Source organism: Microcaecilia unicolor, chromosome 1, assembly GCF_901765095.1.
Source record: "Microcaecilia unicolor chromosome 1, aMicUni1.1, whole genome shotgun sequence".
Lineage (NCBI taxonomy): Eukaryota > Metazoa > Chordata > Amphibia > Gymnophiona > Siphonopidae > Microcaecilia > Microcaecilia unicolor.
The window spans coordinates 500,972,868-500,985,785 of record NC_044031.1 but is presented as its reverse complement, the minus strand read 5'-3'; the positions used below and the strand labels follow the sequence as shown (position 1 = coordinate 500,985,785).

Below are 12,918 nucleotides of genomic sequence, written 5' to 3'. Positions count from 1 at the left end.
CTGACTGCCCGAACCGACTGTCGCGTCAGGTATCCTGCTGCAGGCAGTAATGAGATGTGAATGTGTGGACAGACGACCACATCGCAGCCTTGCAGATCTCTTCAATAGTGGCTGACTTCAAGTGGGCCACTGACGCTGCCATGGCTCTAACATTATGAGCCGTGACAAGACCCTCAAGAGCCAGCCCAGCCTGGGCGTAAGTGAAGGAAATGCAGTCTGCTAGCCAATTTGATAAGATGCGTTTCCCCACAGCCACTCCCCTCCTGTTGGGATCAAAAGAAACTAACAATTGGGCGGACTGTCTGTTGGGCTGTGTCCTCTCCAGATAGAAGGCCAATGCTCTTTTGCAGTCCAATGTGTGCAGCTGACGTTCAGCAGGGCAGGAATGAGGACGGGGAAAGAATGTTGGCAAGACAATTGACTGGTTCAGATGGAATTCCGACACCACCTTCGGCAAGAACTTAGGGTGAGTGCGGAGGACTACTCTATTATGATGAAATTTGGTGTAAGGAGCATGGGCTACCAGGACCTGAAGCTCACTGACTCTACGAGCTGAAGTTACTGCCCCCAAGAAAATGACCTTCCAGGTCAAGTACTTCAGATGGCATGAATTCAGTGGCTCAAAAGGAGGTTTCATCAGCTGGGTGAGGACGACATTGAGATCCCATGACACTGTAGGAGGTTTGATGGGGGGCTTTGACAAAAGCAAACCTCTCATAAAGCAAACAACTAAAGGCTGTCCTGAGATCGGCTTACCTTCTACACGGTAATGGTATGCACTGATTGCGCTAAGGTGAACCCTTACAGAGTTGGTCTTGAGACCAGACTCAGACAAGTGCAGAAGGTAGTCAAGCAGGGTCTGTGTAGGACAAGAGCGAGGATCTAAGGCCTTGCGGTCACACCAGACGGCAAACCTCCTCCATAAAAAGAAGTAACTCCTTTTAGTGGAATCTTTCCTGGAAGCAAGCAAGACACGGGAGACACCCTCCGACAGACCCAAAGAGGCAAAGTCTACGCTCTCAACATCTAGGCCGTGAGAGCCAGAGACCGGAGGTTGGGATGCAGAAGCGCCCCTTCGTTCTGGGTGATAAGGGTCGGAAAACACTCCAATCTCCACGGTTCTTCGGAGGACAACTCCAGAAGAAGAGGGAACCAGATCTGACGCGGCCAAAAAGGAGCAATCAGAATCATGGTGCCTCGGTCTGCTTGAGTTTCAACAAAGTCTTCCCCACCAGAGGTATGGGAGGATAAGCATACAGCAGGCCTTCCCCCCCAATCCAGGAGGAAGGCATCTGATGCCAGTCGGCCGTGGGCCTGAAGTCTGGAAAAGAACTGAGGGACCTTGTGGTTGGCTCGAGATGCGAAGAGATCTACCAAGGGGGGGTGCCCCACACTAGGAAGATCCAGCGCAGTACTCTGGAGTTGAGCGACCACTCGTGAGGTTGCATAATCCTGCTCAACCTGTCGGCCAGACTGTTGTTTACGCCTGCCAGATATGTGGCTTGGAGAAACATGTCGTAACGGCGAGCCCACAGCCACATGCTGACGGCTTCCTGACACAGGGGGCGAGATCCGGTGCCCCCCTGCTTGTTGATGTAATACATGGCAACCTGGTTGTCTGTCTGAATTTGGATAATTTGGTGGGACAGCCGATCTCTGAAAGCCTTCAGAGCGTTCCAGACCGCTCGAAACTCCAGGAGATTGATCTGTAGACCTTGTTCCTGGAGGGACCAGCTTCCCTGGGTGTGAAGCCCATCGAAATGAGCTCCCCACCCCAGGAGAGACGCATCCGTAGTCAGCACTTTTTGCGGCTGAGGAATTTGGAAAGGGCATCCCAGAGTCAAATTGGACCAAATCGTCCACCAGTGCAGGGATTCGAGAAAACTCGTGGACAGGTGGATCACGTCCTCTAGATCCCCAGCAGCCTGAACCCACTGGGAAGCTAGGGTCCATTGAGCAGATCTCATGCGAAGACGGGCCATGGGAGTCACATGAACTGTGGAGGCCATGTGGCCGAGCAATCTCAACATCTGCCGAGCTGTGATCTGCTGGGACGCTCGCACCCGGGAGACGAGGGACAACAGATTGTTTGCTCTTGTCTCCGGAAGATAGGCACGAGCCGTCCGAGAATCCAGCAGAGCTCCTATGAATTCGAGTCTCTGTACTGGGAGAAGGTGGGACTTTGGATAATTTATCACAAACCCCAGCAGCTCCAGGAGTCAAATAGTCATCTGCATGGACTGTAGAGCTCCTGCCTCGGATGTATTCTTCACCAGCCAATCGTCAAGATAAGGGAACACGTGCACTCCAAGTCTGCGGAGCGCTGCTGCTACCACAGCCAGGCACTTCGTGAACACCCTGGGCGCAGAGGTGAGCCCAAAGGATAGCACAAAGTACTGGAAGTGCCGTGTTCCCAGATGAAATCGGAGATACTGTCTGTGAGCTGGCAGTATCGGAATATGCGCGTAAGCATCCATTAAGTCCAGAGAGCATAGCTAATCTTTTTCCTGAATCATGGGAAGAAGGGTGCCCAGGGAAAGCATCCTGAACTTTTCCTTGACCAGATATTTGTTCAGGGCCCTTAGGTCTAGGATGGGACGCATCCCCCCTGTTTTCTTTTCCACAAGGAAGTACCTGGAATAGAATCCCAGCCCCTCCTGCCCCGGTGGCACGGGCTCGACCGCATTGGCGCTGAGAAGGGCGGAGAGTTCCTCTGCAAGTACCTGCTTGTGCTGGAAGCTGAAAGACTGAGCTCCCGATGGGCAATTTGGAGGCATGGAGGCCAAATTGAGGGCGTATCCTTGCCGGACTATTTGAAGAACCCAACGGTCGGAGGTTATAAGAGGCCACCTTTGGTGAAAAACTTTCAACCTCCCCCCCGAACGGCAGATCGTCCGGCACGGACACTTTGATATCGGCTATGCTCTGCTGGAGCCAGTCAAAAGCTCGCCCCCTGCTTTTGCTGGGGAGCTGTGGGGCCTTGCTGAGGCGCACGCTGCTGACGAGAGCGCACGCGCTGGGGCTTAGCTTGGGCCGCAGGCTGTCGAGAGGGAGGATTGTACCTACGCTTCCCAGAAGAGTAGGGAACAGCCCTCCTTCCCCCATAAAAACGTCTACCTGATGAGGTAGATACTGAAGGCTGCCGGCGGGAGAATTTGTCGAAAGTGTTATCCCGCTGGTGGAGCTGTTCTACCACCTGTTCGACTTTTTCCCCAAAAATATTATCCGCTCGGCAAGGGGAGTCCGCAATCCGCAGGAGCCCTCAGGGCAGGAGGAGACCTACCCGAAGGCTCACCGCCACCAGCAGGGGAATGGACAGCCCTCACCTGCACTCCAGACGAAGCACCACCGTCCGACGACATCAACACCAGCGGGGGTCCCGGTACCACCGACGCCCTCTTTCGAAGTCTCGGTACCGACGATGCAGGAGGAGGACGCTTCGGTACCGACGACCCCGATGCGATCCCCGAAGACTTCGGTGCTGCCGACGCCGATGCATCCGATGAATCCAGAGATGCTGTTGCCGTCGAAGCGCCGGAGAACAGAACGTTCCACTGGGCTAATCTCGCTACCCGAGTCCTCTTTTGCGAAAGAGCACAAAGACTACAGGCCTGCGGCCATGCCCAGCCCCCAGACACTGAAGACACGAAGCGTGCCTATCAGTGAGCGAGATTATCCGGGCACACTGGGTGCACTTCTTGAAGCCGCTGGAAGGCTTCGATGACATGGGCGGAAAAATCGCGCCGGAGAAATCAAAATTCGCGATGATGACAATAGGCACCGAGAAAAAAGGGAGAAAAAACCCGTACGGGTGGCCAACAAGGCCGCTCCCGAAAGCAAAAGGAAACTTACGCTGGGAAAAAAACTAAAAATACGGGAAAAAGGGGAACCTTCCTCTCTCTTTTTTTTTTTAAACAAACACAGAAAATAGAAACACGAAAGACACGCGAGGTCTTCTGAGGGGCACGAAACGGCGGCAAAACACGACCGTCCCGAGCGCAGACAAAAGAAGACTGACAAACACGAGCCGGTTCGGGCGGGAAGACGGTCGCGCATGCGTGGTGCGCATGGGCGCGCGAGGGCTAGCAAATGTCTTTGCTAGTGAAGATTCTGATTGGAGGGGGATGCCGTGGACGTCACCCATCAGTGAGAACAAGCAGCCTGCTTGTCCTCGGAGAACTATATAAACAGTAGCCGTTAAGCCCGTAAAAACGTGCGAGATTTCCAGCTCCCCTCCTCGCCACCGCTTCCTCCCCCTCCATGCCGGGCCCCCTGCACTGACCTGACAGCGCCTCTCACCTCCGTGTGAAAGCACTGCAGGCAGCTGATCACTCTGCTGCTGCCTGCAGCGCTTCCACACGGAGGTGAGAGGCGCTGTCAGGTCAGTGCAGGGGGCCCGATACGGAGGGGGGCAGGAGCGGCAGCGGGGATGGGGGGGGAGGGTAGAGGTTGGTACGCGCGATGTTCATTTCCAGGCGGCAGCGTCAGACAGTGGCTCCGATTCAGTTTCCCTCTCTGTTCCGCCCTCTGACGTCATCACGTCTTGACGCGAGGGCGGGACAGAGAGGGAAGTCTATACTGCGCATTTGCAGGTGAGTCGGTCACTTGCCGTTTATATGTTTGATATATACACACACACACATATCATATATATAATAAATCACTATTATTGAAAATAAGATCACAGCATACAGGACATGACATTGCAAAGGTCCTCTTGTTTCATGCTGAAGTGCACTTTTCAAGGATGCCATCACCTTGTTTTTAATCAATATATTATTTTTTTAACTGTCTAAGCTAGGTTTCCCCTTAGCTGATGGTATTTTGCTATTGTTTTCCTATGCCCATTTTTTCATAGCATTGCTGATAAACTTCAGATCTCTGCATAACTGTAGGTGTCACCTGTGACAGTAAGAGCTCAAATCACAAAAAGAATATGAATGTGAGTCAGGAAACAAAGCTAAACAAAACAGAGCACCTAGTAAAATCTAGATCTGGCAAATTAAACAAAATGTACATGCAGTAATTCATTGGTCCAGTATTCTTTTATCAAAGCATTGTTTCTTGCAATATTATCCTAAAATGTCAGATCAGACTTAAAAGCTGAGAAGTGCATGATCTAAGCACTGCAACAAAATATATTCTGCTAAATGCGCAAGTGACGGTGTATATGAGACAAGTATGAACATATAGGTAAGTAACTCGGTGGGTTGTGTGTGAGTATGAAGAGAGGGTATATGTCCATGTGCTGCTAGGGAGAATTTATTTGAGCCCTTCTTCATCTTTCCTCCACCTTACCCTGTTCATTCGTCTTCCCTTTATCTTCCCTCCCATCTTTTTATTATAGCTCCCTTTCACTTTCCTCTCTCTTGTCACTAGTACCTCTGCAAGCCTAGATCTGCTTCATGCTCTTCTGCCTTTGAGGGGAAGAGGTGGGAAGAACCTTTTCAGAAGTTCCACTGTTCTAATGTCGCAGATTCGCTTCTAGCAACTCTGCTGACGGGGGGCGGGACCCAGCTGGCACATCAGGTAAGTCACACCACTGTGGATCTGTTTCTTATTCTTCTGCTGGTGAGGGATGGGGACTCCACCAGATACTAAGTCACTCGGTTTGCTGCTGGACATATGTGCCAAAATGTATGCATATGGATGGACCACCTGACAGAGGGACATAGCAGCTATTGAGAAGTGATATCACTACTACAAAACATACCAAAATGAAAGAAAAATTACCTCCTCTACATTGGAAGCAGTCTTTGCAGATGTCTCCATAAAGATAAGTCCATGTTCTCGTGCAAATGCTTCACCTTCCTCCTTCTTTACTTCCCTTCTGGACTCCAAGTCACTAAAATAGGGGGAAACAAACATACTACTTAAGGAGGCAAATTTAATCCAACCACCCAAAAAGATTTTCAGAAACTGAAGTGTTAAAAGGCTAAGAAACTATTCCAGAAAAACTGATTCTGTAAATAAAAACACTGACCTGCATCTTGCAGTTATGCTAATGAATGACCAAAGGCCAGTGTGGTGGTACATAAGCTTTTAATAAATGAAATGAAATTAAAGAATCATGTCAAATCAAGAGGTAGGAGTCAGCTCAACAGGATATCACAGATCATGATCTCATCCTCCTGCAGACCTAGTATCAAAACAGCTTTCTGTACTTGTACTATTGCTACTACTCAGAAATAAGCAGCACTGTACACAAACATGTGTGAGACAGTCCCAGCTCAATAGAGCTTACAATCTATTCAAGACAAAAAGGAAAAGGAAGGGATTAGGGAGTTACATTTAATATGGGTATGACTAAAACAAATAAGGGTACTGAACAGGCAAATAAGGAGTTGAGAGTTAAAAGCAGACACAAAAAGGAAAGAACACATATGCTATTAGTGTGTCACTTCCTGCTGGTCCTTCCCTTGAATTTCTAAGTACATTTTTCTCTTTTGTTTCACACCAAGGAAGCGGGAGAAACAGCAGGAGACAGCATGACGGTTTCCCCCAGCAGCTGCCGTACTGGTAGACCCAAAACAAAGCAAGGAGGCTATCAGCTGTTTTCTAACATGCGTTATCATTAAAAAGACGACTTTTATATGTTCAATTGGGTATATATGGTAATCTCAACTTTAAATGTTTCTGATATATCCATTGACTTGCTCCCATGATGTTACTGAATTCTATTATGTCTCACTGTATTTTCAACTGTAAACAACACTGAACCTGAGTTTGCTTGTGAGATATAAATGTAAAAAAATAAAAAAATAAAAAATCCTTTATCCTCCACTTTTTAAGGCACTGCCTACCCAACTGGATGGTGATGGCACAAAGAAAGCAAGTTTGGTCCAGGGAAGACTAACTCAAAATAACCTGATCCTTAGCTGGGCTCTAGTATTACCATATTGAAAATGCGACCATACCATGCCTTTCTGGTTATGTTTCATTATTAATTTAAATGATTAACTGGTTTTCTTGAAAGGATTACATAACCTTTGGATGCATGACCAGGAAGCGAATGCTACATACCTGTAGAAGGTATTCTCCGAGGACAGCAGGCTGATTGTTCTCACTGATGGGTTGACGTCCACGGCAGCCCCTCCAATCGGAAACTTCTCTAGCAAAGTCCTTTGCTAGTCCTCGCGCGCCCGCGCGCACCGCGCATGCGCGGCCGTCTTCCCGCCCAAAACCGGCTCGAGCCGGCCAGTCCAGTATGTAGCAAGACAATACACTTCAAGGGAAGACACAACTCCAACGGGGAGGCGGGCGGGTTTGTGAGAACAATCAGCCTGCTGTCCTCGGAGAATACCTTCTACAGGTATGTAGCATTCGCTTTCTCCGAGGACAAGCAGGCTGCTTGTTCTCACTGATGGGGTATCCCTAGCCCCCAGGCTCACTCAAAACAATAACCATGGTCAATTGGGCCTCGCAACGGCGAGGACATAACTGAAATTGACCTAAAAAATTTACCAACTAACTGAGAGTGCAGCCTGGAACAGAACAAACAGGGCCCTCGGGGGGTGGAGTTGGATCCTAAAGCCCAAACAGGTTCTGAAGAACTGACTGCCCGAACCGACTGTCGCGTCGGGTATCCTGCTGCAGGCAGTAATGAGATGTGAATGTGTGGACGGATGACCACGTCACAGCTTTGCAAATTTCTTCAATAGAGGCTGACTTCAAGTGGGCTACCGACGCAGCCATGGCTCTAACATTATGAGCCGTGACATGACCCTCAAGAGCCAGCCCCGCCTGGGCGTAAGTGAAGGAAATGCAATCTGCTAGCCAATTGGATATGGTGCGTTTCCCTACAGCCACTCCCCTCCTATTGGGATCAAAAGAAACAAACAATTGGGCGGACTGTCTGTGGGGCTGTGTCCGCTCCAGGTAGAAGGCCAATGCTCTCTTGCAGTCCAATGTGTGCAGCTGACGTTCAGCAGGGCAGGAATGAGGACGGGGAAAGAATGTTGGCAAGACAATTGACTGGTTCAGATGGAACTCCGACACAACCTTTGGCAAGAACTTAGGGTGAGTGCGGAGGACTACTCTGTTATGATGAAATTTGGTGTAAGGGGCATGGGCTACCAGGGCCTGAAGCTCACTGACTCTACGAGCTGAAGTAACTGCCACCAAGAAAATGACCTTCCAGGTCAAGTACTTCAGATGGCAGGAATTCAGTGGCTCAAAAGGAGGTTTCATCAGCTGGGTGAGAACGACATTGAGATCCCATGACACTGTAGGAGGCTTGACAGGGGGCTTTGACAAAAGCAAACCTCTCATGAAGCGAACAACTAAAGGCTGTCCTGAGATCGGCTTACCTTCCACATGGTAATGGTATGCACTGATTGCGCTAAGGTGAACTCTTACAGAGTTGGTCTTGAGACCAGACTCAGACAAGTGCAGAAGGTATTCAAGCAGGGTCTGTGTAGGACAAGAGCGAGGAGCTAGGGCCTTGCTGTCACACCAGACGGCAAACCTCCTCCACAGAAAGAAGTAACTCCTCTTAGTGGAATCTTTCCTGGAAGCAAGCAAGACGCGGGAGACACCCTCTGACAGACCCAAAGAGGCAAAGTCTACGCTCTCAACATCCAGGCCGTGAGAGCCAGGGACCGGAGGCTGGGATGCAGAAGAGCCCCTTCGTCCTGCGTGATGAGGGTCGGAAAACACTCCAATCTCCACGGTTCTTCGGAGGATAACTCCAGAAGAAGAGGGAACCAGATCTGACGCGGCCAAAAAGGAGCAATCAGAATCATGGTGCCTCGGTCTTGCTTGAGTTTCAACAAAGTCTTCCCCACCAGAGGAATGGGAGGATAAGCATACAGCAGGCCCTCCCCCCAATCCAGGAGGAAGGCATCCGATGCCAGTCTGCCGGGGGCCTGAAGCAGAACTGAGGGACTTTGTGGTTCACTCGAGATGCGAAGAGATCCACCAAGGGGGTGCCCCACGCTTGGAAGATCTGGCGCACCACTCTGGAGTTGAGCGACCACTCATGAGGTTGCATAATCCGGCTCAGTCTGTCGGCCAGACTGTTGTTTACGCCTGCCAGATATGTGGCTTGGAGCACCATGCCGAGACGGCGAGCCCAGAGCCACATGCTGACGGCTTCCTGACACAGGGGGCGAGATCCGGTGCCCCCCTGCTTGTTGACATAGTACATGGCAACCTGGTTGTCTGTCTGAATTTGGATAATTTGATGGGACAGCCGATCTCTGAAAGCCTTCAGAGCGTTCCAGATCGCTCGCAACTCCAGGAGATTGATCTGTAGACCGCGTTCCTGGAGGGACCAGCTTCCTTGGGTGTGAAGCCCATCGACATGAGCTCCCCATCCCAGGAGAGACGCATCCGTTGTCAGCACTTTTTGTGGCTGAGGAATTTGGAAAGGACGTCCCAGAGTCAAATTGGACCAGATTGTCCACCAATACAGGGATTCGAGAAAACTCGTGGACAGGTGGATCACGTCTTCTAGACCCCCAGCAGCCTGATACCACTGGGAGGCTAGGGTCCATTGAGCAGATCTCATGTGAAGACGGGCCATGGGAGTCACATGAACTGTGGAGGCCATGTGGCCCAGCAATCTCAACATCTGCCGAGCTGTGATCTGCTGGGACGCTCGCACCCGCGAGACGAGGGACAACAAGTTGTTGGCCCTCGTCTCTGGGAGATAGGCGCGAGCCGTCCGAGAGTCCAGCAGAGCTCCTATGAATTCGAGTTTCTGCACTGGGAGAAGATGGGACTTTGGATAATTTATCACAAACCCCAGTAGCTCCAGGAGGCGAATAGTCATCTGCATGGACTGCAGGGCTCCTGCCTCGGATGTGTTCTTCACCAGCCAATCGTCGAGATATGGGAACACGTGCACCCCCAGCCTGCGAAGTGCCACTGCTACCACAGCTAGACACTTTGTGAACACCCTGGGCGCAGAGGCGAGCCCAAAGGGTAGCACACAGTACTGGAAGTGGCGTGTGCCCAACTGAAATCGCAGATACTGTCTGTGAGCTGGCAGTATCGGGATGTGTGTGTAGGCATCCTTCAAGTCCAGAGAGCATAGCCAATCGTTTTGCTGAATCATGGGGAGAAGGGTGCCCAGGGAAAGCATCCTGAACTTTTCTTTTACGAGATATTTGTTCAGGGCCCTTAGGTCTAGGATGGGACGCATCCCCCCTGTTTTCTTTTCCACAAGGAAGTACCTGGAATAGAATCCCAGCCCTTCTTGCCCGGATGGCACGGGCTCGACCGCACTGGCGCTGAGAAGGGCGGAGAGTTCCTCTGCAAGTACCTGCTTGTGCTGGAAGCTGTAAGACTGAGCTCCCGGTGGACAATTTGGAGGTTTTGAGGCCAAATTGAGGGTGTATCCTTGCCGGACTATTTGGAGAACCCACTGGTCGGAGGTTATTAGAGGCCACCTTTGGTGAAAAGCTTTCAACCTCCCCCCGACTGGTAGGTCGCCCGGCACTGACACTTGGATGTCGGCTATGCTCTGCTGGAGCCAGTCAAAAGCTCGCCCCTTGCTTTTGCTGGGGAGCCGAGGGGCCTGGCTGAGGCGCACGCTGCTGACGAGAGCGAGCGCGCTGGGGCTTAGCCTGGGCCGCAGGCTGTCGAGAAGGAGGATTGTACCTACGCTTACCAGAAGAGTAGGGAACAGTTTTCCTTCCCCCGAAAAATCTTCTACCTGTAGAGGTAGATGCTGAAGGCTGCCGGCGGGAGAACTTGTCGAATGCGGTGTCCCGCTGGTGGAGAGACTCTACCACCTGTTCGACTTTCTCTCCAAAAATGTTGTCCGCACGGCAAGGCGAGTCCGCAATCCGCTGCTGGAGTCTATTCTCCAGGTCGGCGGCACGCAGCCATGAGAGCCTGCGCATCACCACACCTTGAGCAGCGGCCCTGGACGCAACATCAAAGGTGTCATACACCCCTCTGGCCAGGAATTTTCTGCACGCCTTCAGCTGCCTGACCACCTCCTGAAAAGGCTTGGCTTGCTCAGGGGGAAGAGCATCAACCAAGCCCGCCAACTGCCGCACATTGTTCCGCATGTGTATGCTCGTGTAGAGCTGGTAAGACTGGATCTTGGCCACGAGCATAGAAGAATGGTAGGCCTTCCTCCCAAAGGAGTCTAAGGTTCTAGAGTCTTTGCCCGGGGGCGCCGAAGCATGCTCTCTAGAACTCTTAGCCTTCTTTAGGGCCAGATCCACAACTCCAGAGTCGTGAGGCAACTGGGTGCGCATCAGCTCTGGGTCCCCATGGATCCGGTACTGGGACTCGATCTTCTTGGGGATGTGGGGATTAGTTAGAGGTTTCGTCCAGTTCGCAAGCAATGTCTTTTTTAGGACATGATGCAAGGGAACAGTGGACGCTTCCTTAGGTGGAGAAGGATAGTCCAGGAGCTCAAACATTTCAGCCCTGGGCTCGTCCTCCACAACCACCGGGAAGGGGATGGCCGTAGACATCTCCCGGACAAAGGAAGCAAAAGACAGACTCTCAGGAGGAGAAAGCTGTCTTTCAGGAGAGGGAGTGGGATCAGAAGGAAGACCCTCAGACTCCTCGTCAGAGAAATATCTGGGATCTTCTTCTTCTTCCCACGAGGCCTCACCCTCGGTGTCAGACACAAGTTCACGGACCTGCGTCTGCAACCGGGCCCGGCTCGACTCCGTGGAGCCGCGTCCACGATGGGGGCGTCGAGAGGTAGACTCCCTCGCCCGCATCGGCGAAGCTCCCTCCGCCGACGTAGTCGGGGAGCCCTCCTGGGAGGTGGCCGCAGTCGGCACCGCACGCGGTACCGACGTCGGGGACCTCACCCCGGGCGATGGGCCAGCCGGCGCCACGCTCGACGGTACCGGAGGCGCAAGCACCGCCGGTACCGGAGGGGTAGGGCGCAACAGCTCCCCCAGAATCTCTGGGAGAACGGCCCGGAGGCTCTCGTTCAGAGCGGCTGCAGAGAAAGGCATGGAGGTCGATGCAGGCGTCGACGTCAGTACCTGTTCCGGGCGTGGAGGCTGTTCCGGGCTGTCCAGAGCGGAGCGCATCGACACCTCCTGAACAGAGGGTGAGCGGTCCTCTCGGTGCCGATGCCTGCTGGGTGCAGACTCCCTCGGCGACCCAGAGCTCTCGGTGCCGACGCGGGGAGGGGACCGGTGTCGATGCTTCTTCGACTTCTTCCGAAGCATGTCACCGGAGCTCCCCGGCACCGACGAGGAGGACGTCGAATCCACCCGTCGCTTCCTCGGGGCCGAGACCGAAGAGGGTCGATCTCGGGGGGGCTGTACCGCAGGAGCCCTCAGGGTAGGAGGAGACCCACCCGAGGGCTCACCGCCACCAGCAGGGGAATGGACAGCCCTCACCTGCACTCCACCCGATGCACCACCGTCCGACGACATCAGCAGACGAGGTCCTGGCACCACCGACGTCGATGCAGCTATCCGATGTCTCGGCGCCGATGCAGAGGCCCGATGCCTCGATGCGCTCGATGCAAGGGCGGCCGAGGAAGATGGTCTGGACGCTGACGACGTCGATGCACTCGAAGATCCCGGTGCCGATGCCGACGAAGAGCCCGAGAACAACACGTTCCACTGGGCTAGTCTCGCTACCTGAGTCCGCCTTTGAAGCAGGGAACACAGACTGCAGTTCTGAGGGCGGTGCTCGGCCCCCAGACACTGAAGACACGACGAGTGTCGATCAGTGAGCGAGATAACCCGGGCGCACTGGGTGCACTTCTTGAAGCCGCTGGAAGGCTTCGATGTCATGGGCGGAAAAATCACGCCGGCGAAATCAAAAGCCGAAATGACGAAAATTGAAGCACCAAAATTTAGAGGAAGAAAAATCTCGACCGAGGCCAAAAAGAGGCCTACCCCGACGACGAAAGAAAACTTACCGGGGCAAAAAGCTGGAAGTACGGGGAGGATTAACACGAAACCCGGTTTGGGGGGTTTCCGG

The 12,918-nt window shown here is 52.6% G+C and overlaps 1 protein-coding gene across 1 annotated transcript in view; it reads right to left on the bottom strand.

Moving 5' to 3' along the window:
• The window catches only part of RAB2A (RAB2A, member RAS oncogene family), a 213,882-nt gene that overhangs the window by 71,290 nt on the left and 129,674 nt on the right, over positions 1 to 12,918 (bottom strand). The window contains exon 6 of the mRNA XM_030214829.1: positions 5,734 to 5,845. Coding sequence (XP_030070689.1) covers positions 5,734 to 5,845 — 112 coding nt within the window. The remainder of the gene's footprint in view (positions 1 to 5,733; positions 5,846 to 12,918) is intronic.